General features: G+C 34.3%; 1 protein-coding gene across 1 annotated transcript in view; it reads left to right on the forward strand.

The window, feature by feature from the left end:
• The window catches only part of LOC129221997 (voltage-dependent calcium channel type A subunit alpha-1-like), a 368,073-nt gene that overhangs the window by 57,076 nt on the left and 283,126 nt on the right, over nt 1-27,871 (forward strand). Inside the window, 1 exon segment of the mRNA XM_054856408.1 lies at nt 5,329-5,576. Coding sequence (XP_054712383.1) covers nt 5,465-5,576 — 112 coding nt within the window. The 5' untranslated portion in view covers nt 5,329-5,464.

Raw genomic sequence — 27,871 nt, forward strand, 5'->3', positions numbered from 1 at the left:
AAAAATCTTCGAATCTGTTTTTGACAGATAACGTCCCGCAATTAAACGTTACTAGCTTGAAACTAACTAATTTGGTATCTTTGCTGAAAGAATTTTGTTTTTTCGTAAATGAATTTCGTTTCTTTTGTGAATGAATTTCATTTCTTCCGTAAATGAATTTCGTTTCTTATTGCGTTAATTATTGTAAATTAACTTCGTTTCTTCCGCAAGTTAAATTCGTTTTTTTTTCTTTGTTTATATAAATAAATTTATTTCGCTGCTCTTGAAAACTAATTTCATTTCTTTTGAAAATGACAAGTTGACAAATTTGTAACGTTTAACTTGAAACTTCCATAGAACTTTGACAAATAAAGTTCTATGGAAAGTAATGCTTAAATGCAGGACGCATTTAAGCATTACTTTCCATAGAACTTTATTTAAGTTTCTTTTCTAAAAGAATTTCATTTCTTTAGTTAATGAATTTCGTTTTTTTTTTAAAGAATTTCCTTGATTCTGTGTATAAATTCCGTTTCTTTTAAAATTTGTTTCATTACCCTTTGTAAATTAACTTCGTTTCGTCTGCGTGCTAAATTTGGATCCTTTTATAGATTAATTTCGTTAATCTTGTAAATTAATTTCGCTTCTTTTGAAAATTAATCTGTCTTTGGCAGATTCACTTCCAGCAATTAAATATTACTTACTAGAAAACTTAAATTGATTTAGTTTCTTTTCGAAAAGAATTTGGTTTCTGCCGTAAATGATTTTTTTCTCCCGTAAATGAATTTCGTTTCTTCCGTAAATTAATTTTGCTCCTTTTGAATATTTATCGCATTACTTTTTTGTAAATTAACTTCGTTTCTTCCAGAAATTAAATCCGTTTCGTTTATTAAAGAATTTCGTTGCTTTTATAAATTAACTTCGTTTCTACAGAAAACTATTTTCGTTTCTTATGTATTTTAATTTCGCTTTATTTTATAAATTAATTCCTCCAGGTTATGAGAAAAAAAATGACAAGTAATTTTGCACAAAAGATAAGGGTATTTTTAAGAAATTTCCTGCTAAGAATAAGGAAAAAGCTCCTTTTTTTTTACTTTTGTAAAACAATCTCGTTTATTTTTTTTATTATTTTTATTTTTTTTAATTCATCTACGTAATTTTGTTCTTTTTTTGAATTAATTTATTTTATTTGGTAAATTAATTTCCTTTCTTTTGTAAACCAGTTTATCTTCGTATTATGAATTGATTTCTTTCGGGAATGCGGAAAATAAGCGCATAACTTTGGATGAGGAATCAAGAAAAGTGTTTGAAATTTTGTTCTAAGGGAAAAGTACATATTTTCGCTTATTTTTCAAACTTATTCCTTTTCTGTTGTAGGGGAACAAGGGGCAAAGTGAAATAATTAAGATGAATGAGCTTTTTTAAAGTGAACAAATTGGAAATTTGTTTTGAAAATTACAGTACATAAAGAAGGAATTGTATTTTATAATAAAACTTGCATTGAAACAGTATTTTCTTATTTTTGGCAGTAAATTTGAGAGTTCAAAAAAAAAAAAAAAACGTAAAAAGTTTTCCCTTTTTTTTCATGGGATAAAAAGAAAAATAAAATATTTTTCTAATGAAATACTTTCCACTTGATTATAAAAAAAAATATTTTTGATCAAATGAATCAGTAAACAAAACGCTGAAATAAATGATATTGAAACATTAAACGAATAATTAAAAAAAAATTAACTATTCTAAGTAGAAAAATAAATGAGTGAGTAAAAAAGGAACGAATAAGAAAATAAGTGAATAAATGAATAAATATAAGTGAATTACTAAATGAAGGAATGTAAATGAATTAATCAATATATCAAAATGTAAATAATTTAGTAAATGATTGAGTGAGCAAACGAAATGAACTTTTTCACTTTGTCCGGAATGTGCTTGACTAATTGAAACTATTATTTAAAATAAAAATAAGCTTAATATTAACTGAACTAATTCTGCACCAAACATTAGAAGGTTTCAATTGATATTTAAAACGTTAATATATAACAGGAACTTTATCATTTATAGCAACAAAAATAATTTTTGACTTAAAAAAATATTACAATATGAGTATAACTTTTTTTTAATTGTCTGTATTATCAAATGTTTCAATCTTCGGTGATACTTTTTCCTGACTTTAAGATATTACATATGGCACTACATTGTTAAAATACTACCAGATAGGTGGCGCTAAAAGCAGAGTAAATATTTCCCCTTTTCACTTTGCCGCGTTTCCCGTTTTTCACGGTTTTTTAATTAACCTCTTTGGAGGATGTTGAGAAAGGTGGCAAATAATTTTGGACTCGAGATATAGAAAATGTGTAAGAAGTTTCCTTCCAAGGATAAAGGACAAGTCTGTATTTTGGTTCCTGTTGTAAATTTCGTTTCTTTTGTAAATTGAATTCCTTTCTTTTGTAAATCAATTTGCCTTTGTTTCATTGATTAATTTCTTAAGAAAGTGTGATAGAAAAGTGACAAGTAATTTCGTTCAAAAGATAAAGATGATGTGTTGGAAACTTTCTTACAAAGGTAATGGAAAAGTACATATTTTGGTTTCTGTAGTAAATTAGTTTCCTTTCTTTTATAAATTAATTTACTTTACAGAGCAAATTAATTTACCTTCTCTCTTTTTTGAATTAATTTTCCTTTGTTTTAAAAATTATTTTTTTCCGAGGATGTAATTAAATATTTATTAAAAAAATGTCTCATATAACTCGGTTTTGATACTATACGGTACGAATTAACCGTGTTATACGAGGTGTACCTGTAGTTGCGTTATATAAACATTACTAGATTTATTTCTTCCTGGGATTCGAGCCAGTACGTATAGAACCAGGGCCCGTGTGCTATACCACCTATGCCTCTGAATGGCTAGATTTATTTTACATTAAAGTGACGGTATTATTTTCAAGTAGCGTTTTATGAACATTAATAGAATTATGTTTACTGAGTACTATAGAGAAAGAACTTTCGTGATCTAATGTTTCCCTTCTAGGCCTACTAACCCTTCTACTGCTGTGTGCAGGTAAAGGGCAGTAACTGCAAATTTTTCATTTTTTCTTTTTTTGCATTTTTTGCATTTATTGTACGTCATCTTTATTGTACAAGACCGCTTATTTGGTTTCCACAGAAAAAAAGGCGCGAAAAAAACGTCTACTTTCAACATTTTCCTATCGTTAGCATTGTATCCACCACACATTTCTTCAAATATCTCGAAAACTCATTTCTGAAGATACTGCCGTTTACCTGCACACGGCAGCTATATTTGTTTGTTATGAACTTCTTCTGTCCTGAGGTTCACATACGTGAATCTATTTTCTTTGCTTCATAATATCTAAACCGTTTTTTTATGAAGGGTGGGATGCGATAATGATATTACTTCTAATAAGGAAAAACATGAAGCTTTCAAGGGATATAAAAAATAGATGCAGATTAGATTGTTTCATGAAATTCTTAATTGATTTAACATCCAAACTTTCTTCTGAAAATAAGTTAATGTATTTAACTATGGGATCAAAGTTCTACTTCTCGTGAGTATTAAACAATAGCCCCTGAAATATAAATTCCTTATGCAACTGATTCTCTGTTTTACGATGCTCTAGTTAACGACTTTCACTATTTAAAGGCGACTTTCCACAGTCCCGGAACTTCCACTGTAGTTTTTGAAAAACTCTGTTTGAGCGCGTAGTCTATTAAAGGACTTTTTTGTGTTACTTTGAAAGTCGTTAAATAGAGAATCAACTGTACGTATTTGAAATATGGTTTATGATATTACAATGCATGTGTGAAAAACGAGAGAAAGGATTTGTAATTGGTTTCGCAACTTCAGGTTCGGAGAAGATAAAGAAATGGGGTCGTTTCCAAAATTTTAAAAGTACTTTTTTCTAAAAGAGCATGCTTAAAAACATAGGATCTGACCATTGTTTAAATAATTTATTTAAGTTTAATATTTTTAAAAAATTACTTAAATCGGTGCGCTTTTATTGTTTATACTTTTGCCGTGTGACATCACAAATGATGAAATGCCATTCAATGTTGCCATTCACAGAAAAAATATTTAATTCGCATCTTTACTCACGTGTATTGGCAACGATATGGTTGATAGCAAGCGTAGAGCGGAATTTTAATTCACTGCTTGACTATCATAACGTGGAACCGTGGTAGAAAGATGCGCTAGAATGCATCATTTGTGACGTCATAAACACCACGCCTTGTTTGAAAAATCGGATATTTTAAAAAATTAATTTAAAAAAACTGTTGGGAATATGAAAGTATTTTCTGGGTCCATGTTATTTTTTTCGCTCATTCTATCCATTTCAATGACTAAAAGTAGTACTTTTAACAGAAGGAAACCACCCCATTGCGTAATAATATAAATAGCATTGCTGTGTAAAAATTAAAGCAGTGAAATCCCGTTATAATGAACTTCAAGAGACCGTAAAATGTGTTCATTGTAACGAGAATTTTGGTACAGTGAAATTCAATCAATGTAAAGGAAATTAAACTGGGACTAAAAATGTATTCCGTTGAAATGGATATTTCGTAGTATTGGTGTTCGTTGTAGCGAGATTTCAGTGCATATAGTAAAACCTGTAAAGTTAGCCACACTTGTAAGTTGACTACATGTCCAATTTGACCGCTTTTGTGAGGCATAAAAAAAACACTTTTTTTTAATCACCTTCCATAAGTCCATCAATGGTCTAACTTGACCACTAAAGTACTGCACCCAAGTGGACAACTTACACAAGTGTCGCTTACTGTGGTTCAAAAAAACATTTTTTCAGCTCGAGTGCAGAACACCCCCCCCCCTCTTTTTTTTTTTTTTTTTTTTTTTTTTGCACTCACTAATAGTATTATGCAGTAAATATTTTAGCTTCTTACTCAAAATTTAAGACGGTGCTCAATGATCCCTTAATTTAACATTAGCCGTATCATAAAAAATGCCAAAAATTGAGAAATATTTATTTTTCCCAGCTGTTTTTTTTTTTTTTAATAATTGTTTTATTGTAATGTATATGCATATTTCTAGTGTATATTATAATATGTAGCTGTGTTTTTTCAGTTCGAAGTATTTTTAACCCCCCTCCCTATACTATTGAAGTTTGTGGGAGGGAGTTGAGCACCCTCTTTCAGTTGAAATAGGAAGCTAAAATTCTTCCAGTATATTGCTATCCATAAATCTAAAAATATTGAGGGTTGTCTTGGTATTTAGGAGAAACTTTTTTTTTTCTTTTTTGCATATATTTTTGAACTACCTTAGTGTCGCTGTACTAGTTTATTTCCTGAAGCAGCATTTGATTTGATTTCTTTTTTCGACAGGTTGACAGCGTTGAGCAGTGCGGGCGAGGAGGACGCCCCCAGCAAGAGCCCCGCCGCCCCTGCCACCGCCCAGCCAAGCCCGGTCCGCCCACCGCCTCTCTATGAGCATGAACGGCTGAGGCCCTTGCCCCCCACCATGGCCAAGAAAAGGGGGCATGTGACCCCCCACGGGAAAGGGCCCTCCTCGCTCTTCCTCTTCAGCGAGACCAATGTCATCCGACGGTGCACCCGCTTCATCATAGAGTGGCCATATCCTTTTTCACTTGTCTCTATGGATTACACGTAGCACGCAGACTGATAAGTACAACTTTTGTAATTTTAGATCGTGTAGTTTCTTTTGTAGTTAGTGTGGCATTGTGTATAGGTTTTCAGAAACTGATTGCTTCAAGTAGGCAAAACATATATTCGTTCGTAAACGAAACGAAAATATGATTTTTTAGTTTGAATGGAGTTCAATATTTCATTCCAGGTTAAGTATGTATAAAAACAAAAAAAAATAATTATAATAGATTTTGCAATCGACGCTATTTAACACGGAAAACTCCACCTGTTATAAACTTGTAAATGAGTTATTATTTTTGAGAAAAAAAAACCTATAAAACTTCGTCAATATGAGTAATACTTTTACGAAAATCCACAGAATAATTGCACACGGCAAGTAAAACTAATTCACAAAACTTTCATCTCATTTCTAGCTTTCTACGATACAGGATGATAAAAATGAATTTCGCTTCTTATTTTGCTATTGGTCCCTTAGGTGATTGAATAACTTGTAACATTTTTTTCAATTATGTATGTTAAGTAGCAATATTACTGCTCATTATTTTTTTCACGTGGGGAGGGATGGTACAGAAAAAACTCCTATATTAGATATATATGCCAGAAATATTCAGTTCTAGAGTCATAACCTTTAACATAAATAATAAATATAATAAGCTAAATATATATAGTATAATAGTTATTAGTTTCATACTTAGAACGCAACTAATGTCCTTTTGTTTATCCTCAGGCTTATTTCAATAAGATTTTTGCGCATTACATAGTTTTAAAAATATTTAAACACGTGTAAACACGGAAAACTAAGGGAAAGAAACTCGTTTCTCAAATTTTAACTGCAACAATCTAATGGTTTAAACCATAATAATAACAAATGGGACTTTTATCTACAAGATGTAATTATATTGCAATTTATTATCTGCTTACTTAACGGTTATATAAACTCACACAAAAGCCTTTATTGCTACTTCATAAGCGTAACATACTTACAAACATGAGAGAATTACCAATAAAGTTGATGAAAAAACTATACTACGTATTTGAGTAAATTATAATAATCAATTGAAATTCATCAACTTAGTAACCAATAGTATTTAACTAATGTTACGATTTTAAAATAAGAACAGAGGTAAAAGTTACCCCCGAAAATTTAAAGCAGCAAATCTTGAGGCTGAAAAATAATATGTCCTTCAACAATAACTGTAAGTAAAATTACGTGATTATAATAACCCGCAGAGGAAAAAACGAAGTTGAATCTAAGATTACTATTTTTTAATTTTTAATTGAAGTTAAAAAAAAATCAAATTAATTATTATTTTGATAGACAATAATAGAAGTTGTATGCTATGCATAATAAAATGCTTCACTATTTCCCGTGACATACTCGACATTTATGCGCATAAAATCTAAAAATATTTTAATTGGTCAAAATAACGCTTAGCAACCACAGCTTTCATAACCTGCTCTTCCACGAATAGTATTAAACGTTGTCATAGCTTCTGTCGGACCAATAATATTTTCCAGGGAGGGTCAAATAACTTGACGTTAAGATCGACTTCGTTATATTGTTGCGATCTACCATCGAAACATACGTTTGTTGGTGAGATGAGTATATAAATGAAATATTTATACATTGTTGGTTGGCTTAAATATACATTTACAAAACAGTATGCATAAAATAAAAACACAAAAGAAACTTATACTTAAAATAAGGAGATGAATCAGGCACAAGTTGGATGAATATGTAGCTATCTTGTGCAGAAGAAATTTCGGAAAGTTAAACATCTTTATTTTGCCAATCTGTTAAACAAGGAATATACTCTATTTTGTTCGCAAGAGAAACTCCCTACTAAAAAAATGCCAATCTGCCACTATGGCAATGAGGTGTATTCTACTTTACCAAGGAAAGTTTTTTTTTTATTTATTTTATTTATTTTTTAAGAACTTAACTTATTTTTTAAGAGCTCTAATTTTGCCCACTTAGGTAACAACTTAACTATATTTTTCCCCTGGACAAGACATTTTTTGTTACTATCATAATTAATTGTAAATCAACATTTTTGAAAAATCTGAACTGAATTACGCCGCCTGTGAGGAAAAATGAAGTTAAAAAAATGAGTTAAAGCATAAAAAATATTCTATTTCAAAATCTCTGAAGGAAATAGTTGGTTATAGAAGTTTATTTTATGTGGAAACTAGGTTCAAATAAAAAAAAAAAAACAAGTTATGTATATGCAGTAATAACTGATTCACTGGCCGCAAAATTAAATTCATTATTTTTATTTTAATTTTAAATAATTACTTTGACACTAATATAATTGGATTGGAATTAAATTTTCATCCAAAGTCTTTATTAATTAAAGAAAGAAAAGCAACTTAGTATTATTACTGCATAATCCAAAAACAAGGAACACTGAACCAATTATTGACTTTCAAGTCTTTTTCCCCTCTAACTTTGTCTAAGCGACGTGTTTTCTAAATTGAGCTTATTATGTTGTTTTTCGAAGAGAACTGTAAGATTGAAAGAAAATTGTTATCTCTTTAGCGAAAGGAAAAAAAATAAAATATTTTACTAACGACAATTGTAGTTTTTTGTTAAGAAGATTTAACAATTGTGGAGTAACAATTGTGGAAGAACATTTACAGCTTGTAGAACTGTAAGTGTAGAAACTTAAAAGTAACATACATTTGATTTTGGTAGACTGCTTTTCGGACTCATTATTTAAAAAAAATACTCGTAGACAGTCCAACCTTCCGCCTGTAAACCATACAATCTATGGTCAGACAGTACTCATATTTATAATTTGATAGAACATACATGCTTTTAAAAGGTAGCACGTTCAATCGCATAGATAGATTGGCTATAATAATAGAGCCACATCGCAAAATTTTTCAAAATTGGGGTAAGCAAGAATTTGAGTTCATCTTTGGTTCCTCTCTTAATTGTAGTAATTGTGAAAAAAATACCAAAATGCAAAGTGATTTAATTAAAGTCACCTTTTTAAATCACTATAAATAACAAATACTGGACTGCAGAATGACTTGATATGTCACCAGAACAGTCAAGAGATCACGCGAATTTTTTTAACGAAGGAAATAATAAATTCAAAATGCGCCGATAGATGGCACTGTAAGGGAAGGTCGATGGGAAAAATCCTACTAAAGGGATCCGTTAACACGAAAATGTTGTTAGCCGAAAGGAAGGAACATATTCTAAGAGTTTGTGAAATAGTTATGATTCAGTCGACAAATTTACGTCATGCAGAGAAAACAATGATTGCGGTAGGAAAAAAAGCGGAGCTTAATGAAACAAACACTTTATGATGATGCACAAATTGTTCAATATATCGTCCACCTTGTTCTGCTACTACATAGTTGGATGTGTAAAGCAGCATGTTTTAAGAGCAGGCGATATGTTTTACAATGTTTTTTTATCACAGCTATGTCTCTTGCACGCATGCCATATCTTAGTAATTAGCGCATTTCCGCAACATCCTGACAGCGACCTAAAAAGTTTGAGCCTTTTTTTTCTCTTTCGCCAAACAAATTCCTATGGCCTCACGGCTGTTCTGGTGAAACATAATGTCATTCTGGCCAGCAGTTTCTAAATTAGAGCGTTTTGCAATCATAGCTTTAATTATAGCCACTCTGTATATTACTCAATAGCAGCGCGGGAAAACCGTCCACTTACCGAAACTATCGTTGAGGTGAGTGACAGTGGTGTAAATTAGTTTTGATGCCGCTGATGGAACCAGCAGCCAGAATTTTCTACCTTGGAAAGCATCACTCGCTCAGAACAGTCCTATCGTGTATTTCACTTTCAGTAAATTTATCGTAAATGTAGAATAACAGAGGTGTAAGTCACTCAAAGTAGCTTTAAAATATGTTACAAGTAACCTTTAGTTAAAGTGTATCCATGAGTTCTTTAAAAAGTGCTTAAGTTAAATAAAAATCCATCGAAAGCAAAACGATCATTTATGATTGAAAACATCCCAAATGAATTAAGGTTGTAATACCCTGTTGAGTCACTTGTAGCGTTAATGTAGGAGGTGATACAAGCAAGGATTGAGGCATGGCAGTCTCGTGCGATGTCCTACGTCATCTCTTACCACAGTGAGTGTAAACCAAGTACTAATTCGATCAAAGTTGTTGGCAGTCCAACTTATCGTCCCAAGTGATCCCAGTTATGCTCAATCTGGAATAAATCAAGAGATGGAGCAGGCTAAAGAAGGTGATAATGTGAACGAGGAGGTCCTCTGACGCCCCGTTGTGTGTGACAGAGCATTGTTTTGCTAAAAAAATTACTCCCGGAAGTACCGCCGTTGGTGCCAACAAATGTGTCCGAAGTATGCCATTAACGCAGGCTTCGTATGCCTCCCCCCATGATGTGTAAGCGGCGATGCATACGTATGTCGTATTTACATGAACACCACGATTTTTAATCAGTCTCAGCGAAGCAGCAGTGAAGCGGCGTGGCTCAATCAGGGTTAAAATTTTAAAAAATTATACATTCTTTTTACAAAAATGAAGTTTCGTAACTTGTGATTAGTCGAAGACCAGCTTTTTTTTTTTTTTTTTTTTTTTGATTGTCAATAATATTACGCTATTCTGACACCATCCACCTACAAACTACGATAGTCATTTCGCTTGTTTCTTTTTGAGCAATCAAGATTGCTTATTGCTTTCATTTGACTGTTTTTGGCGTGCTATCATTTTATTTTCCCACCAGCAGCCTCCGCACCATCGCCGTAAGCCGTCTCCAGGTTGCATCCATGTCCTACACACATGCTTATACATACACAACTACATACTCACACAAACACACATACACCTTCACACACATACACACATATATACAGACATCTACACATACACAAAAACATACACACACAACTACCCACACATTCATGCCTGCACACAGATACAAACACATATGCCTACACACACGTAAAAATTACCCGGCCCCCCTTCCCACACACACATTCATACACACAACTACCCACACACTTATGTCAACATACAGACACAAACACACATGCCTACACACACATACACATACCCCGTACACACGAACACACATACCCCCCACACACAAACACACACGCCAACAAACACAAACTCGTGATTGCGAAAAACATAATTTGAATTCAAGATGCCAAAATTCAAATTAATTATTTTTCAATTATTTTTATTTAAATTTAAAATTATAATTATTGAAATAAAAAACGCGCCTTTGGGCAAAGCGGGTATAGGATTCAATCATATATTTATTTATAATTTTTTGACTCGTGTGCTGACTTCGATTTTCTATTTCAGTAGGATAATTATAATTTTAAAAAGTTATTTTTTGGGAGGGCAATTAATTAGTCTACTATTTTAATCAGTTATTTCTTTATGTTTTACAAACAAATGTACTGACTTTAGATTGGAAAAGTACAACATTTATACTTTTTAATGCAATGGCAGTTAGCTAGTCAATTATTTTAATCATTTTTTAACTTCATATTTGATTGGCAAATGTACCAAATTACAATTGGTTAAGCTTACCCGCTTTGGGCTCCCTTGTAAGGCAAAGCAAATTTTTCAAATGTTTGTAAAGTTTGATAATTAATAAATATTGTGATAAGTAATACAAAAATCTCTTTTCATTTTGAAGTTCAAGAACCCTGCTAGGAAATAAAACTGGAATTCTTGTGATAAAAATCCAAAAATTACAATTTTCGAGCGTTCTTCGAAAACCTTCCCGCTTTGAGCCACTATCCCCTATCATATGCCATCTCACCCTATGTTATCACTCAACCTGCAGGTGTGGTATGACGCTGAAAACAAAGGCAGGATTAGGGTTATCACACTGTCGTCTTCATTTGGAGTAGTGTCGTGCTCGTCGGGATAGGACTGTAGCCGATTGGATCCAAATCGTCTGTAGCCATTTCACGAGATTCAATTTGGGCAGTGATGACAACTGTTCACGCTTATGAAGTCCCTGTTGTGAACGACTGAATAGTGCAATTTCTTTTCAGCTGTACACCGCACCCATTACTTGGGTGACGTTGTGGGGCGCTATGGGGTACAAAATATGTACACTCCGAGCATTGATCCACCTTACCATGATAGCCTAACAGTACATTTGGACCATGCTTCAAACCCATGTCTTGGCGCTCATGGCGGCTCTACCAGGAGCCTTTTTTTTAACCAGGAGAATGTTCGTTCACAAATAGCAAAGGCATCAGGACACTTCCTCTTTCCCATAATAACCTTCTTTATTCTTCTTGATTCCTCTAGATGTCACAGAACGAACATATCTGGGATCGCTTGAGATGGTAAATTGGACAGCCTACTGATTGGATCGAATTAGTGATGCCTTTACCGTAACTGTGGTACAGGAGGGCGTAGAACATCGTAAGAAAAATTATGCTTTAAAGCTTGCCTGCATCGCCCCGTACGTTCCAATAATAGGAAAATGACATAGAAATAGAAAATAGTGTGGAAGATGACACAATGCCTAGAGGTGACTCAACAGGGTTCTAAATCACTTTTTATTCGATTTTTCCAGTAATAAATTAAATTTACTTTCATGTTGTGATCACTCTCTTACATCAGCATTGCCCTCACGTATGTAAAATGTCGTTTTATTATCTCAACTTGTTGTTGGCGAGTCGTTTTTTTTTATGTGTGTGTTTTAGGGTTTATTAAAACAATTTTAGTTACATCTTTCTTACAAAAAATTTAAATTGTGAAACATGCTAACACAATTGATCTCAAATTATCATTTTTCCCCATTATTGAAGTGGAACAATTTATAATATAAAGTTCTTAGAAAATTCTATAGTTGGCTTAAATTTTACCTGGTAGTATTGAGAAGCCTACGCAGATCCTAATTACAGCAGTAGGACGTACCAGGTTAAGTTTGCCCTAAGTATAGAAGAATGGAAATCGTTGTAAATGAAAGTGTTTGTGTTATGGGGAGATAACATTTCCGGGCTTATCGGCCGTGGAGTAGAAATTCCAGACGTTTCGGCTTGCTTTGCTGCAGCCATCATCAGTGGTTTGAGTTTGGTGAGACTGATTCCTGGCTTCGGTGGCTCCGGTATTTAAGCAAACTGCTACTGGGCTGCTGGTCCTGATTGGGAGGCGTTCTCAAGCCGCAGGTGAAATAAGGTTCCTGATTGGATGAGATTCAAGCCGCTGGGTGATCATGGTACCTGATTGGATGGGATTCACAAGCCGTGGTGGCTACCGGTTTCTGATTGGATGGGATCACAGTATGTTTTAGACTGTTGTGGCGAACCAGGGTGCCATGTTTTTGGTAAATTGAAATTCTCCTCTTTTCTGTTGAAATTAAAGGGGTGTTTGAAAATTTCTATAGCTTCGCGATGAAGACGGGCAAAGTAATGAGATGTTGTAGCCAAGATTTCTGTGTCTTTAAATTTGATGTTGTGGACTCCTTCTTGTTTGCTGTGTTCGGCTACGGCAGACTTATCATAGTTTCCTAAACGGCAATGACGAACATGCTCAGAAAGGCGTGTCTTGATGCTGCGCTTCGTAGTTCCGACATAAACTGATCCACAGGAGCACGGAATTTTGTAAACTCCAGATGTGGAGAAAGGGTCACGGGGGTCTTTCACAGGGCGATAACAGTTCCTAAGTTGAGTGATGGGCTTGAAAATGGTCTTGATGTTTTGTTTTTCAAGGAGTTTTCCAATTCGGTCAGTAACTTTGTGTAGGTAAGGTAAGAACACTTTCCCTAATGGTTCAGATGGGGTACACTTCTGTTCGTTATTTTGGGACCTCCGGGTATGAAAGGCTCTTCTAATTTGTCCTCTAGGGAATCCATTGGCTTGAAATGCCAGCTCAAGGTGTTTCAGTTCCTCCTTCAAATGTGTCGTTTCGCAGATTCTTTCTGCTCGGTGCATAAGGGTATTGATGACAGTCATTTTTTGTCTCGGGTTGTGGTTTGAGTTCTTATGAAGGTAACGGTCTGTGTGTGTGGGCTTGCGGTACACTTGGTGGCCGAGCGTCCCGTCTTCCTTTTTCGTCACAAGAACGTCGAGGAAAGGCAGCTGATTATTCCTCTCCTTCTTCATGGTGAACTGAATGCTGGGATGAATGCTATTCAGATGTAGAAGAAACAACTGCAGGTCTTCTTCTCCATGGCTCCACAACGCAAAAGTGTCATCAACGTATCGGAACCAACCCTCGGGCTTCTTTGTGGCAGAGGCAAGGTCTTTCTGTTCGAAGAACTCCTTGTAGAAATTAGCGATGACAGGGCTTAAGGGGTTGCCCATGGCAACTCCATCCCGTTGTTCGTAGCGTAAAAATCCGTGCTCCTGTGGATTAGTTTATGTCGGAACTACGAAGCGCAGCATCAAGATACGCCTTTCTGAGCATGTTCGTCATTGCCGTTTAGGAAACTATGATAAGTCAACCGTAGCCGAACACAGCCAACAAGAAGGAGTCCACAACATCAAATTTAAGGACACAGAAATCTTGGCTACAACATCTCATTACTTTGCCCGTCTTCATCGCGAAGCTATAGAAATTTTCAAACACCCCTTTATATCTTACCCCCCTTTTTATCTAATTTTATCTAAACACCCCTTTAATTTCAACAGAAAAGAGGAGAATTTCAATTTACTAAAAAAATGGCACCCTGCCCTTAGATCCGCTCGCCACAACAGTCTAAAACATACTGTGGTCCCATCCAATCAAAAACCGGTAGCCACTACGGCTTGTGAATCCCATCCAATCAGGTACCAGGATCACTCAGCGGCTTCAATCTCATCCAATCAGGAACCTTAATTCACCAGCGGCTTGAGAACGCCTCCCAATCAGAACCAGCAGCCCAGCAGCAGTTTGCTTAAATACCGGAGCCACTGAAGCGAGGAATCAGTCTCACCAAACTCAAACCACTGATGATGACTGCAGCAAAGCAAGCCGAAACGTCTGGAATTTCTACTCCAATAGGAAAGTTGCAACCTATTATATGTTCATATTTTGGCTGTTGGATATTGTTAATTGACCCTCAAAACTAAAAAATTCACCATCGCCGAATTTTAAAACACCATGGTTGATTTTTAATGAATTTTTAAAAATCCACGCGCAAAAGTGCGCGCTTCTGAAACGTCACGAGCCTACGTCACAGGGCGCGAATGGGCAGTCTTCCGCCGAAGATCCCTTGTTTTCGCTAGGGACATTTTGAGCGCGCTGATATTTTTATTTTTTAGAAATTCAATAAGCCTTTTGAACACACTATGGAGACCGGATTCGTTAAAGCACAATCTAAATAATCTTCCTCATGTAACATCAATGAGGATATTCGAATATTTCCGAGAGGATGTGAGGTTTAATGTTCCAGAAACGCGAGGAGTTAAATGCGAGGAGATAAGCCTTTTACGTTTCGTCTTCGAAGTCGAATGCGTGACCTTCGCTTCTCCCCTATCAGAAGAGGGGATGACGTCACTTAATATGCCATCTGACGTCACAGGCGCTTGAACTTTAAAAATTAATAAAAAAAAAACTACTTATCGTATCGCAAAAATTTTTTTCACCTATGATGTTCATACATGTTACTCTATCATATAAAAATAAAATTGAAAAATCGAAAACTTCCCTATTAGACCACGGCCAATAAGCCCGGAAATGTTATCTCCTCATATTGACGCCGGCCGTGAAAGCCTTAAACAGTATTTAAGTGTTTGTGTTATTTCATTTAACAAATGGTTCGAACAAAAATAGAAAGTTGCTACGCATCAAAAGGTATATAAGCATGAATCGACTCTCTTATTATTAAAATAACGTATCTAAAGATTTTCATTTACGATTTTTGGTAATGTTTTTAAACATCAAATATATATTCTGCCGTGGGCGGTAAATGGCAATATCTCCAGACAATGGGGGAAATGTTTTAATTACACTTTTCTCGCGCCTTTTTTTTCAGTATAAAAACAATCTTGTGCAGTAAAACTAACGAACAATAGATGAAAAAAAAAATGAAAAATTCTCAATTACTGTCCTTTACCTGCCCACGGTAGTATTATCAACGCAAGCTGAGAATTTAATAGGGAATTTTATAAGCAGTGGCATTTGAGACAAAATGATTAATTTTGAATAATTATTTTAAATACAGAACAAGATGTGTCAGCTCATACTGAAGTATACTTTCACTTTGTCATTAAAAGTAAAAAAGTATCCCCATTTCATCGACCTCCTCCCCCCCCTTTCCCCCTTATTTCGTCCCATATCAATGAATCGTGTAACAGAATGTTAAATAAAAATATTTGTGTTATTCCGTAACGAAAGGAAATTTAGATACGAATAGAAAGTGACTTTTTAGCAAAGGTATGCTAATGAATCGACTCTTTCATTATGGAACAACTTATTCAAGAATACTCGCAAAAGATAATTAGTATGGTTTTATACATCAAATATATGTCGTCTACGTAAAGGGGGAATTTTAGAGGTGATTTTAAAGGAGGCGACGTATGAAAGGAAACGATGAATGTCGAAAATGCATTTTAATTACAGCAAAACTGATGCATGCGTTCTGACTGAGATGCAATTTATGTCATTAAAAGCTGCGCAATGCAAACACTAGAGTTAATTTTTAGCTAAGAAGGATTTCAAGACACATTTACGCATAAGAATACCCTCCTAAAGCTCAAATAATCCTTCCCCACTTTCTTCCGTTAAATTTGATTAGAGTTTACTCTTTAATAGCTCCCATCATCCTATCTGCACCGCGTTTCCCGTAAAACGGAGCATCCGCAACATCCGGTTGCCATGACAACTCGCCGCCCCCTCGATCCCACAGTTCCATCGGATCCAGACGACGCCTGCGAAGGGGTTTTCACTGCTTTGTAGGTCAGAGGGCAAACAGACCGTCCCAGATATTTGCGCTCGCTTTTCGTTCTTATTCATTTGCTGCGGAAGTTTGGACGGAATTCGTTCTTTTATTGTTAGCAATCATTCGCTAATAATTCTTTTATTAAAAATTTCATGGTCAGACTTTTAATATAACGCTGTGTTTTTCCAGAGCTTCTGTTGGGCGTTGTACTTAGTGTCACCTGATATATTTTCATCCGGCCTCTTTGTTTACTAGCGATTTTTTGCGGCATTTCTTGAAACATATTTGCAGTTTAAATTCTTAAATAATTACTTCTTTACGTTCGTCATCTAATTGATTGGGCACGCTTAAATTAAATTAAATAAATTTTAAAAAACGCTGTTTTTTTTTCCTATGACTTATTAAAATGTAATCATGTGTTTTTAAGCGTTAGAGATAGAGCAGTGTTTTTCAAAGCTGCTGTTTGTCGTTGTACTTAGTGTCAACTGATATATTTTCATCCGGCCTCTTTGTTTACTAGCGATTTTTTGCGGTATTTCTCGAAACTTATTTGCAGTTAAAATTCTTAAATAATTACTTCTTTACGTCCGCCATCTAATTGATTGGGTACGCTTAAATTAGATTAAATAAATTAAAATAAAATAAACGATGTTTTTTCCTATGATTTATTAAAATGTAATTATGTGTTGTTAAGTGTTAGAGATGGAGAATTGTTTTTCCAAAGCTGCTGTTTGTCGTTGTACTTAGTGTCGGCTGATATATTTTCATCCGCCCTCTTTGTTTACTAGCAATTTTTTGCGGTATTTCTCGAAACATATTTGCAGTTAAAATTCTTAAATAATTACTTCTTTACATTCGTCATCTAATTGATTGAGTACGCTTAAATTACATTAATAAATTGAATTAAACGCTGATTTTTTGCGCAATTTTCTTATGATTTATCAAAATGTTGTTATCTATTTGTTGTTGAGCATTAGATATAGAGCAGTGTTTTTCCGGTTTACCCTACTTTACCCCGACATTTAAAATTTCCTCCCTCCTTAAGTATATCAAAAGGTATATTGTGAAACACTGGGGGAAAGAAATTTCGTATCGGCGAAAAGTGGGGACGCAATTTTTCCGAAGCTGCTGTTTGTCGTTGTGCAGTAGAGTCTCGAAAACCCCGAGGTACTTGGGGTCACCTCACCTCGAATTACTGAAAACTCGGATTATCCAGAAAATTCTTTCACACTAAAAATTTACACTGTACGGACGACATGAAAAGGTCCACCTTTTTACTTCCTTAAGTAACGAAAAAGAATTTTTGTTCTCACTCACAAATTTCAGCATAATTTCATTTTTAATTACCTGAAAACGAATTTTGATTTCTTTTTCACGATATCGGTCCGTATTTTATGCGCGCAAATTTGCAGGCAACCAAATATGTATTTTGACTATACTGGAATCAATTTCGACGAGTTTTGTCTTAACGTCTGTATCTATGTTCTTTCGCGTATTTGTAATGTATGTATCCGGTGTAATGTATGTATCCGGCCTAACACAAAAGCGGTTAGTTGCGTAAGGTTTAAATTTTGTTTATACATTTAGTACGGCGTCAAGTTGTAAACCTACTTTTTTGACTGCTATCGTCCAAAATGTATGTTTACACGTGCTTTGGGGCAAATTAAGGCCCCTATAAATACGAACCGACGCATCAGCTTAAGATTAGCCATTTTGGTTCGGAGCGCGTGTTTGAGTGGTTGTCTTTTCTGGCGAGTTATCGCGTTTAGTGATTGTTCACTGTGAGTAATTATTAGCGGCACGTGAATTTTCGGCAAATTTGGCGAAATCCAAAACTTTGCTGTGGTAGCTCTAGAAGTGCAACAATGAAAAATCCGTCCAAAATAGCTAAACTTAAGCTAATGCGTCGGTCTGTCTATATAGCAGCTCTAGGGAAAACCAATGTAAATATTAACGTATTAATTTATTTTCTCTGAGTTATCTCTTAATCCATATTTGGTGGTCGATGAATCTTTCGTTCCATTTAGAGAGCGTTATTAACACCAACCTCTCAACGCCTTTTTATTAATATTTACTGTATGTAATTAAATAAGTTTACAGTAGCGAAATATTTTTATTTTTAGATTGTAATGAAAATCATTTTTAGCAACTAAAAAATTCAACTTAAAATATAAATGAAGCACGTCGGATTAAGCGGAACCTCGAACTTACGAGACTCGGATTTTCGAGACTCTACTGTATTTAGTGTCGACTGATATATTTTTATTCGCTTTCATTGTTTACAAGCGGTGTTTGCGACGCCTCTTGAAATTAACGGGCAATCATTGATAATTAATCTATTATAAATATTTGCATCTGTCACCTTTATCATTCACATAATTTAATATATTTAAAATAAAGTGATTCATTGGAATAAACGCTGATTTTTTGGAATAATTATTTGTGGTGTATCAAAATTGTAAGAATCTATTTAATTGCTTGTTTCGAAAAGGTTCTCAGTTTTTATTTATTTTGACATAGCCGAGAAAAGAATGTTTTAATTATAGACAATATTATTAAAATTACTTATCGAAACAAAAAAAGTAAAAAGATTTATAACGTTTTCCAAATTTTTTAAAGTTAGTTTTTTTTTTTACATTTAAGATCTATGATATTTTCAAGTAAAAACATTCGTTTGTTATTAAGAACTCGAGTTTTAGTTTATTTTAAGTTAATATGGAAATGTATGTCATTTAATACTGTGTTTACACTATATGACTCAGATTAAAAATTTTGCGCTTCAGTGGAAGGTTGTAAAACATATTTTTCAACATCGTAATCAAGAATTTGTTAAAAAATGTTTCAAAACGTTAGATTTCATATCGTCTTCTTAATTTAAGTGAGCATTTCTAATTTGCAGCTGTTATATAGCTTTGAAATAAGTTAAGCAATTTGTTCTACGTTTCAAATATAAGTCCAAAGGAAATAGTTCGATAAAAATGCTCTTTATAAAGGCATTTGAAATGATATTTCTAAGCAAATATTTAGAAGCAACATGAGATTTTTTGAAATTCATTCGAATACTTATAGAACACGGGCGTTTTTCACCATTCAATACTTTATTTAGCTTTTTATAAAGCTAAAAAAAATAATCCAAAGTTTTTTCAATATGACAGCAAAAATGAAATTATAAATAAAAGCTGCGCTACTTCCTTCCTTTTTTTATGTGGTAAAATAGAAGTTAAAATTCGAGTATGACTAATCATTTTGATACTTTGCTTCATTATTTACTAGCTTCGTAATATTATTTATTGGTCTGCCAATTGCACTGTAAAGAATTAAGAGTGTCCCCGGAAAATAATGGGCAGCTCGTGTGCTTAATTTTTGCCAGTAACATATCTGGAGAAAACAGGAATGTTTTCAGCTTAAAGTGAGCAACCGTCCTGAAATTAACTGAAAATATTTCTGAAGAGTTCGTAAACTTTCCCAACACACACAAAAGCCGATCACATTTCTAGAATAAACCACGAAAATTCCAAAAAAGGAAAAAACTATTTATATTTATAATAATAACCTGGTACCTTCTTGATTTCCCAGGAATGTTCCTAAAGTATTTAGAAAATATAATCGGAGGAAAGGCAGAACTGCAATCAAATATCGAACCGCGTGAAATACTCGTACTTGCAAAGTTACAGCATCTGGAAACTGCAAGTTTGCCCTTGTTTGATCGTCGTAAATCTGGAATGACTACCAAAGAGTTGAAAGTCGAAATACCTCATAAAGAATCTGAATCTACCTTCACTCTGGTAGCTAGAAATATTTTATCCCAACAGGGAGAAGTCCGCATTTAAGGTTGATCTTTATTAGAGAATACAGAAGCAATCATGCGGCGGAGTTTTTAGCTTTATACTGAAGTCTGACCATCAGTGAATGAACTCTCAAGAATTAATTCATTTTTAAAAAGCTGCAAAAATTATTCTTAATTAGAACTTTGTCACAACATTAAAGACATTTTGTTGATATGTGTAGTTGTTAAGAAAATACAGTAAGAAATTTTATGGTTCTACTTCGGTTTGATGTTTTGGCGGGTTGAAAATGTAAAAACGGCAGCGACCTAATCAATGAACACGTCAAACACAACATTTTCTAGTTATTTTGTCTCTGAAATTTTTGTACCTCAGAGTCAGAACGGCGGACGTAAGTCACGTTATGATACTTTTACAATAGAGAGGAAAATCTTTATCTGCAAAGGATGGGACGCGAGCTCTTTGAACCCTGGTAAAAAAAAATTGAGAAGGATTTTTATCTATTTTTTTTTTTTTTTACGTTTGCATGGCTCAATGTAGAATAGACTTCTACAATCTACATACAATGTACTAATAAACAGAAAATCGCAATTGAAGGGTTTGCAGCAACAAAGAGTTAACTCCATTTTTCAGTCCTTTGGTTAAACAAGGAGTTATCTCCGGTTGATAATGGGTTCGTTTCCAAAATTTTAAAAGTATTTTTTTCTGAAACAGCATGCTTAAAAAGATACGATCCGACTTTTTTTTTGATAAATTTGTTTGCGTTTAATATTTGTAAAAAATTCTTTTAAGCGGAACGCTTTCATTGTTTACCTCTTCTGCCGATGACATCACAAATGATAAAATGCCATTCACAGAGCAAAATATTTAATTCGCATCTTTACTCACGTGTATTGGCAACGATATGGTTGATAGCAAGCGTAGAGTGCAATTTTAATTCGCTTCTTGATTATCATAACGTGGAAACGTGGTACAAAGATACGCCAAAGAGCATCATTTGTGACGTCATCAAGACCACGCCTTGTGTAGAAAATCGGACAGTTAAAAAAATTAATTTAAAAAAACTGTTGGAAAAATGAAAGTGCTTCCTGGGTCCTTTTTTTTTTTTTGCTTATTTTATCTATTTCAATGACTAAAAGTAGTACTTTTGACTGAAAGAAACCACCCCATTCTCAAGTTATTTGCTAGAATGAGTTAGCTGCTTCATTCTCTTGAGGCAACACGGAGTTAACACCAGGACATTTCCCAGCAATCAAAAAATTAAGTTATTCCTTTATTGCTGCAACCTGCTTCAATTTTTGGACTTGCGTCGCTCTAGCTCTGAGGTACAGATTTTACAGCAGGAAGTTTTACTTTTGCAAATCCATCTCACGCTTTGAAAACTTTTTTTTAAACAAATCACGGAATCCGTCCATCATCCATTTGCAAGGGTTGACATTTTTACGCACATTTATTTACTTTTTTCCTGTAATTTTAACCTTTGGATTTTAATTTTCATATACTCAAATGTAATGAATTGTTATGCATCATAATATGAAGTATCAACTTTCTGAAAAGGTTTCTTGTATTTAAAAAAAGATTTGTACATGTTGGTGAGGGGGACCGTTCGGTCGCATCCACGTTCCGAAACGCGTACAAATCGTATTCTTTTTCCTTCCTTCTTCGTTATGTAACCATACTATGTTTCTGCTGAAACCTCTTGCTGATTTGCTAAAAAAATTTCACTATACATGTGGAGATAAACCTATTCTCTGTACGGTCTTTACCTTAGCTTAGCTATTCCAAATTGATACTCTCAAAACAAGGCTGAAACAAGCGAAAAGTAAAGGTGTTGACACATAAGAAAAAAAAAGCGCGCCATAACTAAAATTGAAAAAACTTTTCGTAAAATTTTTTCCAAGAAACTCCGAAAATTAGCTCGTTTGGTACTAGCTTGCATTTCACCCTTAGCTTCGGAAATATTTGCTAAAATGCTCAAAGAGCCTTCTTAGGAAACCATTAAGATGCCAAACTACCTTCATAAACATGTTTAAGTTTTCTTGGAAGGAATGTGACTGGCCTTTATTGGGAAGGTTTCTGATTTCTTTAGGAAGTTTCCGGGTTAATTTCAAGAAGGTTGCCTACTTTCAGCGAGAAACTTTTCTGTCTTTTGCCATCTACCGTCGCCGCAAAGCAACACAAAAGATAACTAATCCCAGGAATAACACCAAGATATCCTACTTTGTTATGAGGCGACGATATGTTACTGGAAGAAATTAGGCATACTAGCTGTCCATTATTTTCCCAGGAATGTTCCTGTTTTTTTCTTTTTTATTTAGAGTGCATCCTCCGTAGAAATCTTAATTAGACTAAGAATGAAGCAAGTCCCTTACATCAGTTCTGCACAAATATCCATCAAAACAAATACTACAGTCTCTAAAAATCCCCATTAGAATAAGGGCAGATTATTTTTAAAGTACTCATTATAATAAGTCAGATAAAATATGCGTTTTTTGACTCACTTTTTTGCATTGTCATAATTGCGATTGTTCCTTGAAACCACTTGAAACCACGAAACATGTGTTTGGAGTTTTTCCCTTAAAGTGTGTGCCTTTTTACGCAGGACCTGATTAAGATGTCGAGGGGCCCTATTCCAAATCCTTTTTCAGGGACCCCTTTAATCAATTATTACCACTTTTACCGTTAAGTAAAGCAATTTAAGCCATTAGCAAAAGCAACTTTAGCCATTTGGGGGCCCCTAAAGAGCGGGGTCCCTAGGCCAAGGCCTAGTTGGCCTATTCAGAAATCAGGCCCTGTTTTACGTTGTTTCTCTTGCTTTTAAATCACAAAGGATTTTAGTCAATTTTTATTAATAGAAATTTTTTGACTGCCATGTGCCAAATGCTGCGAAATGAAATTGCGCTAAGTCTTCATTCACTGATCGGTCTACCCTGTACCTAAAATCCTGCCAAAGCGCAGCTACTAATTTTTAGTTTCTTATTTTGGTTACTTTTTTTTTTTTTTTTTGAATTATTATTGTTTTTATAATTTTTCAGTTACTATTGTTTTTATATTTTTTCAGTTACTATTGTTTTTATATTTCTTTTTTGTTATTTATTTATTTATTTTAATTTTTGTCTCTAACTGCTAAACATGTCAAAGCAAAAAATAAAGTACTTTTTAAAAACGCAAAATTTTGTTTTAACCTGTTTGATGGTTTTCTTGCAGTTAGACTGAGGTAGCAGAAAAACAGTTTTAACGAAATTAGAACATTACCACTTGAAATTAAGGGTTTTTTTGAGCAATCACGATTGCTTATTGCTTTCATTTGACTGTTTTTGGCGTGCTATCATTTTATTTTCCCGCGAGCACCCTCTGCAGCACCACCGTCGACCGGCTCCTCACGATGCTGCTCCTCTAGCGAAAACCGCCTCCAAGTTGCGTCAATATCCTACACTTATACGCATACATACACAAGTACACACACACACACCACCACCACATACACACATATACCTACACACACATACACAAACACATACACACATTCATGCCTGCACACAGACACAAACACATATGCCTACACACACATACCCCGCCCCCACGCACACAATCACTCATACACACAACTACTCACACACTCATACCTGCACACAACACAAACACACATGCCTACACACACATACACATACCCCTACACACAAACACACATACCCTCCACACACAAACACAGAAGTCTACATACACATACACACTCGTGATTGCGAGAAGCATAATTTGAATTCAAAATGACAAAATTCAAATTGATTTTTTTTCTCAGCAAACACAAAGACACATACGTAATTAATTAAGTTCTAGTAGTTCAGCATTCTCTTTGTCTTTTCAGTTTCATGTTATGTAATTTAATCAACATTTGCATTGAAAAGTTACCGTGTAGGATATAAGGCAGATTTAAAAACATATTTCCGATCTCTATGAACTCCATTTATTTTGAACTAATGGTACCCGTACGACTTTGCCCATAGTAGAAAATTACAAGGTGGTTCGCCTGTATATTTACAAATAGTGGATGATGAATTTCTTCCCAAATTGCTATGTTAATTTGCTCGCCTAAGGTGGCATATGGTAGTTTGCTCGTCCACATTTTGATAATTTGCTAGTCTACGCTATGATAATTTTCTCGGTAAAATATTCTTAAAATTGGAATAGAAAAAGAACAAAATCGAATTTTAGAGAAATCGCTTTGAGATGCGCACTCTTATGCTACAAGCTAATTTTGTGCCAAATTTCATGAAAATCGGCCAAATGGTCTAGGCGCCACGCGCGTAACAGACAGAGATCCAGACTTTCAGATTTACTTTTAGTAAAGATTAGTTTTGCTTTTATATTTTGTATCCTTCTTTGAAAAATGATGGAAAAGTCTTCATATTCATTTCTTGTTTAATTTTTATTTTCTGTGTCTAAAATATGGAAGAAAGTATTAAATTTGTTCGAATTTGGCGTCTATGATAATGTCTAGTGACGTTTTTATGGAATTGCCAAGTGACCAATTTAGATGATTCAATCTGACTGAGAGGGAAAAAAATGATGTGCATATTACACTCACTTCAATGTGACTTTGCTTAACGACAAAACTGACATTCCTCTAAATACAGCTTATAGGAGTCAAGGCCAGCTGTGCCCATCCCAGTTTGAGAGACCTTGGGCTCTGGGGTGCAAGGCAGATGTTCCAATTAGGTGGTCAACCGAACGCGGAACCCCCAAGGTTTAGTTCCCAAGCACGCTTGGTACTCACTTTATCCACCCACTGAAGGGATGAACAGCTGAGTCGACCGTGCCCAACCCGGGAATCGTACCCTTGTCTCCGGTGTGGAACGATAAGGCACTACCACTGAGCACACTGAACCCTGCAAGTTAATAGATGTGTCAATTTCTGCCTAGGTATTAACCGGATGCTCGCCTTTCCATCTCATCTGTAGCTAAACCCTAGATGTAGTATTAACTAAACACAGGACGGGAAACCGGTTCCATGCGCAAACGAAACTACCCAATAAGAAGTCAAGCGACTGAAAAAACTATCAAAAAAGAAAATCCTGAGTGATATTAAAATTAGAAAAAGGTTTACTGTAAAAATTTCAAAAAAAGAAAATGCAAATTACAATCAACGAGTGCGGGAGGAATATTTTTTGAGTAGCAACTTTTGCTCGTTTACTTTCGAAATTCGACAATTTTTCTGTTTTCAATAATGGCTAGTGGTTGTTGCTTTTACCGGAGTTGTGTATCTATAGTTGAGGCAAACCTAACATGGCAGCGTCATAATAATGTGGTTAAGATCCGCGTAGCCTTCACGATACTGCCAGATTAGGGTTTCCGTAAATATATTATTAGGGTTTTCCTATATATTTTTTCTCGATTTTTCCATTTTGAGCTCCTGTGGTCAGTTACTGACTTGTGATCAATTACTGGTGAATTACCTTACTTTTTAGCGTACTTTTGCGTGAAAATAAAAGAAAGAAGAGAAGGAGCTTGAAAGAAAGCATAATATGTCTTTAAAATATTGTTTAAAACAAAAAAAAGACAAAAATAAATAAATAATTTTTAAAATATCAAAAAATAAAAATTGGGTCAAACAGTACACGATTTGGAGTGTGCTGAATTCGTTCTGGAGAAGGTATGTCGGTCCATATGTCTGTATGGATGTGGACAATTTTTCGTGGTCACTCTAACTCAAAATGAAATGCACAGAAACAATCGAAATTCGGTACATATGCGCGCTGCTACAAAAAGTGGGGTTAGTGGTTTTATGACGCCAATCGCCCCAATGGAGGTACAGCAGTTGAACTTTATCTCTTTAAAAGTAATTATTGTGTCTGAGGAAGCAATGCAGATTCAGACAAAAAGTATACAGGTACTCTGAGGAAACTGATGCTAAATTAATTTTGCGCAAATCGATTCAGTGAGGGTGAGAAGAAATTTATTTTCTCATTAACTTGAACAACAATACCTCATTCAGTAACTCGAGAATTCAAATAAAAAATAAAATGCTGCTGGACCTGAGTGGAAATAGACCTTTATTTGTTTTTTGGAGTTAATCGCTCTAAGGGCGCTAAGGTTGATTCCTCTTTTATTTCCAGAATCTGAGGATTAACTATTCCTCTTTTATTTCTAGGATCTGAGGAGTAACTAATCCTCTTTTATTTCCAGGATCTAAGGAGTAACTAATCCTCTTTTATTTCCAGGATCTGAGGAGTAACTAACTACAAACAAGTGTTAAACCTGCTAAGTAATTTAGGAAAAAGCTAATATAAGCGACTCTGATGATGATGTATATTGACTGAAAATATGGAAATTTGAAAAAGGATTAAAACGTAGCGTATACTTTAACGTAGCTCTGTAATTGGTGGGTGGGTCAAATTTTTTAATCGTCACCAAAACGGCAAATGAATAGTAGTAATTATAAAGTCATTTGGTTATAAAGTTAACAATTTCAATTCAAGACCAAACTTAAGCATGCCTAGATTGGTGTATGTAAAAAAGCAGTCGAAAAACTTTGTACTAAGAAATGAGTAAAATAATTCACGTGTATAAAAGTACAAATAACAATATTTAAAATAATTAAAAACTCATAAAACAGCTGTTTCGAGGCTATTAAAAACGAGCCTCTTCATCAGTTCATAAAAACGAAGAATGGAGTAGAAGGAAGTCTTCGTGGAAAGAATGTTCCACGAAGTCTGAACTTCGTGGAACATTCTTTCTTTTTATTAAGCACTTTTATTATACTTGGCCTAATTGTTACGGAGAAATATGAGGCCTAGTTTTCCTTATATCTCTGCAACTAGACCACATACAGACTCCAATTTCACTAAATGATTTGCTTAATTTAGCGCTGAAAAATTAAAATTCTAAAATAAAATTATTATTTCAGTTAGGATGGAAAACAGCAAATTTCATGTAATTTTCCTATTAAAAGTTTAAATATAAAACCCATTGTTACAAATTTTGTTGCCTTGCAACAGTAATGCTAAAAGCAAGCATAATGAAAATTTTGAATGAAAGCTTCTCTGAAGCAAGTATGAAATTAGCAAGCATAAATCCTAGAAAACAACAAGGATTAAATTTTAGTGCCAACTGCTTAAAATTTTAGACACGTATATAGGTTTTTTCCCTTTTAGTACCGAGAATTTATATGAAAAACTAAGGTGAAGTTTCGTGAAGGTAAAATTATTCTATTTCTGAAATTCATTTACACTAAAAAGAATAAAATAAAAGAATTTTTTTAAAAATACCAAGCACTTTCGTAATGCAGAATTTTCTCGGTCAGAAAGGACAATTTAAGAATTCCTGTAGTTTTCAAAAATTCCAAGAAAATGACACCACAAATGAAGAAAAGTGCGCTTCTAGTCATTGCAAACCAAACTTTCCCAATAAGAAAAATATGCATGTTTCAATACTCAAAGTTATGATTGAAAGCTAGATAATGATAAGAAATTCTCTTCATGACTTGAGCCGCACTTTTCTTTGTTTGTGGTGTCATTTTCTTGGAATTTTCGAAAACTTCAGGAATTCTTAAATTGTCCTTTCTGACCCAGAAAAGTTATTTTGCTTTTTGAGTGCGGTATGAAAAGTGCTTGGTATTTTTTAAAAAAAATCTGTTATTATG

This window comes from Uloborus diversus, chromosome 5 (assembly GCF_026930045.1).
Source record: "Uloborus diversus isolate 005 chromosome 5, Udiv.v.3.1, whole genome shotgun sequence".
NCBI classification, from domain to species: domain Eukaryota; kingdom Metazoa; phylum Arthropoda; class Arachnida; order Araneae; family Uloboridae; genus Uloborus; species Uloborus diversus.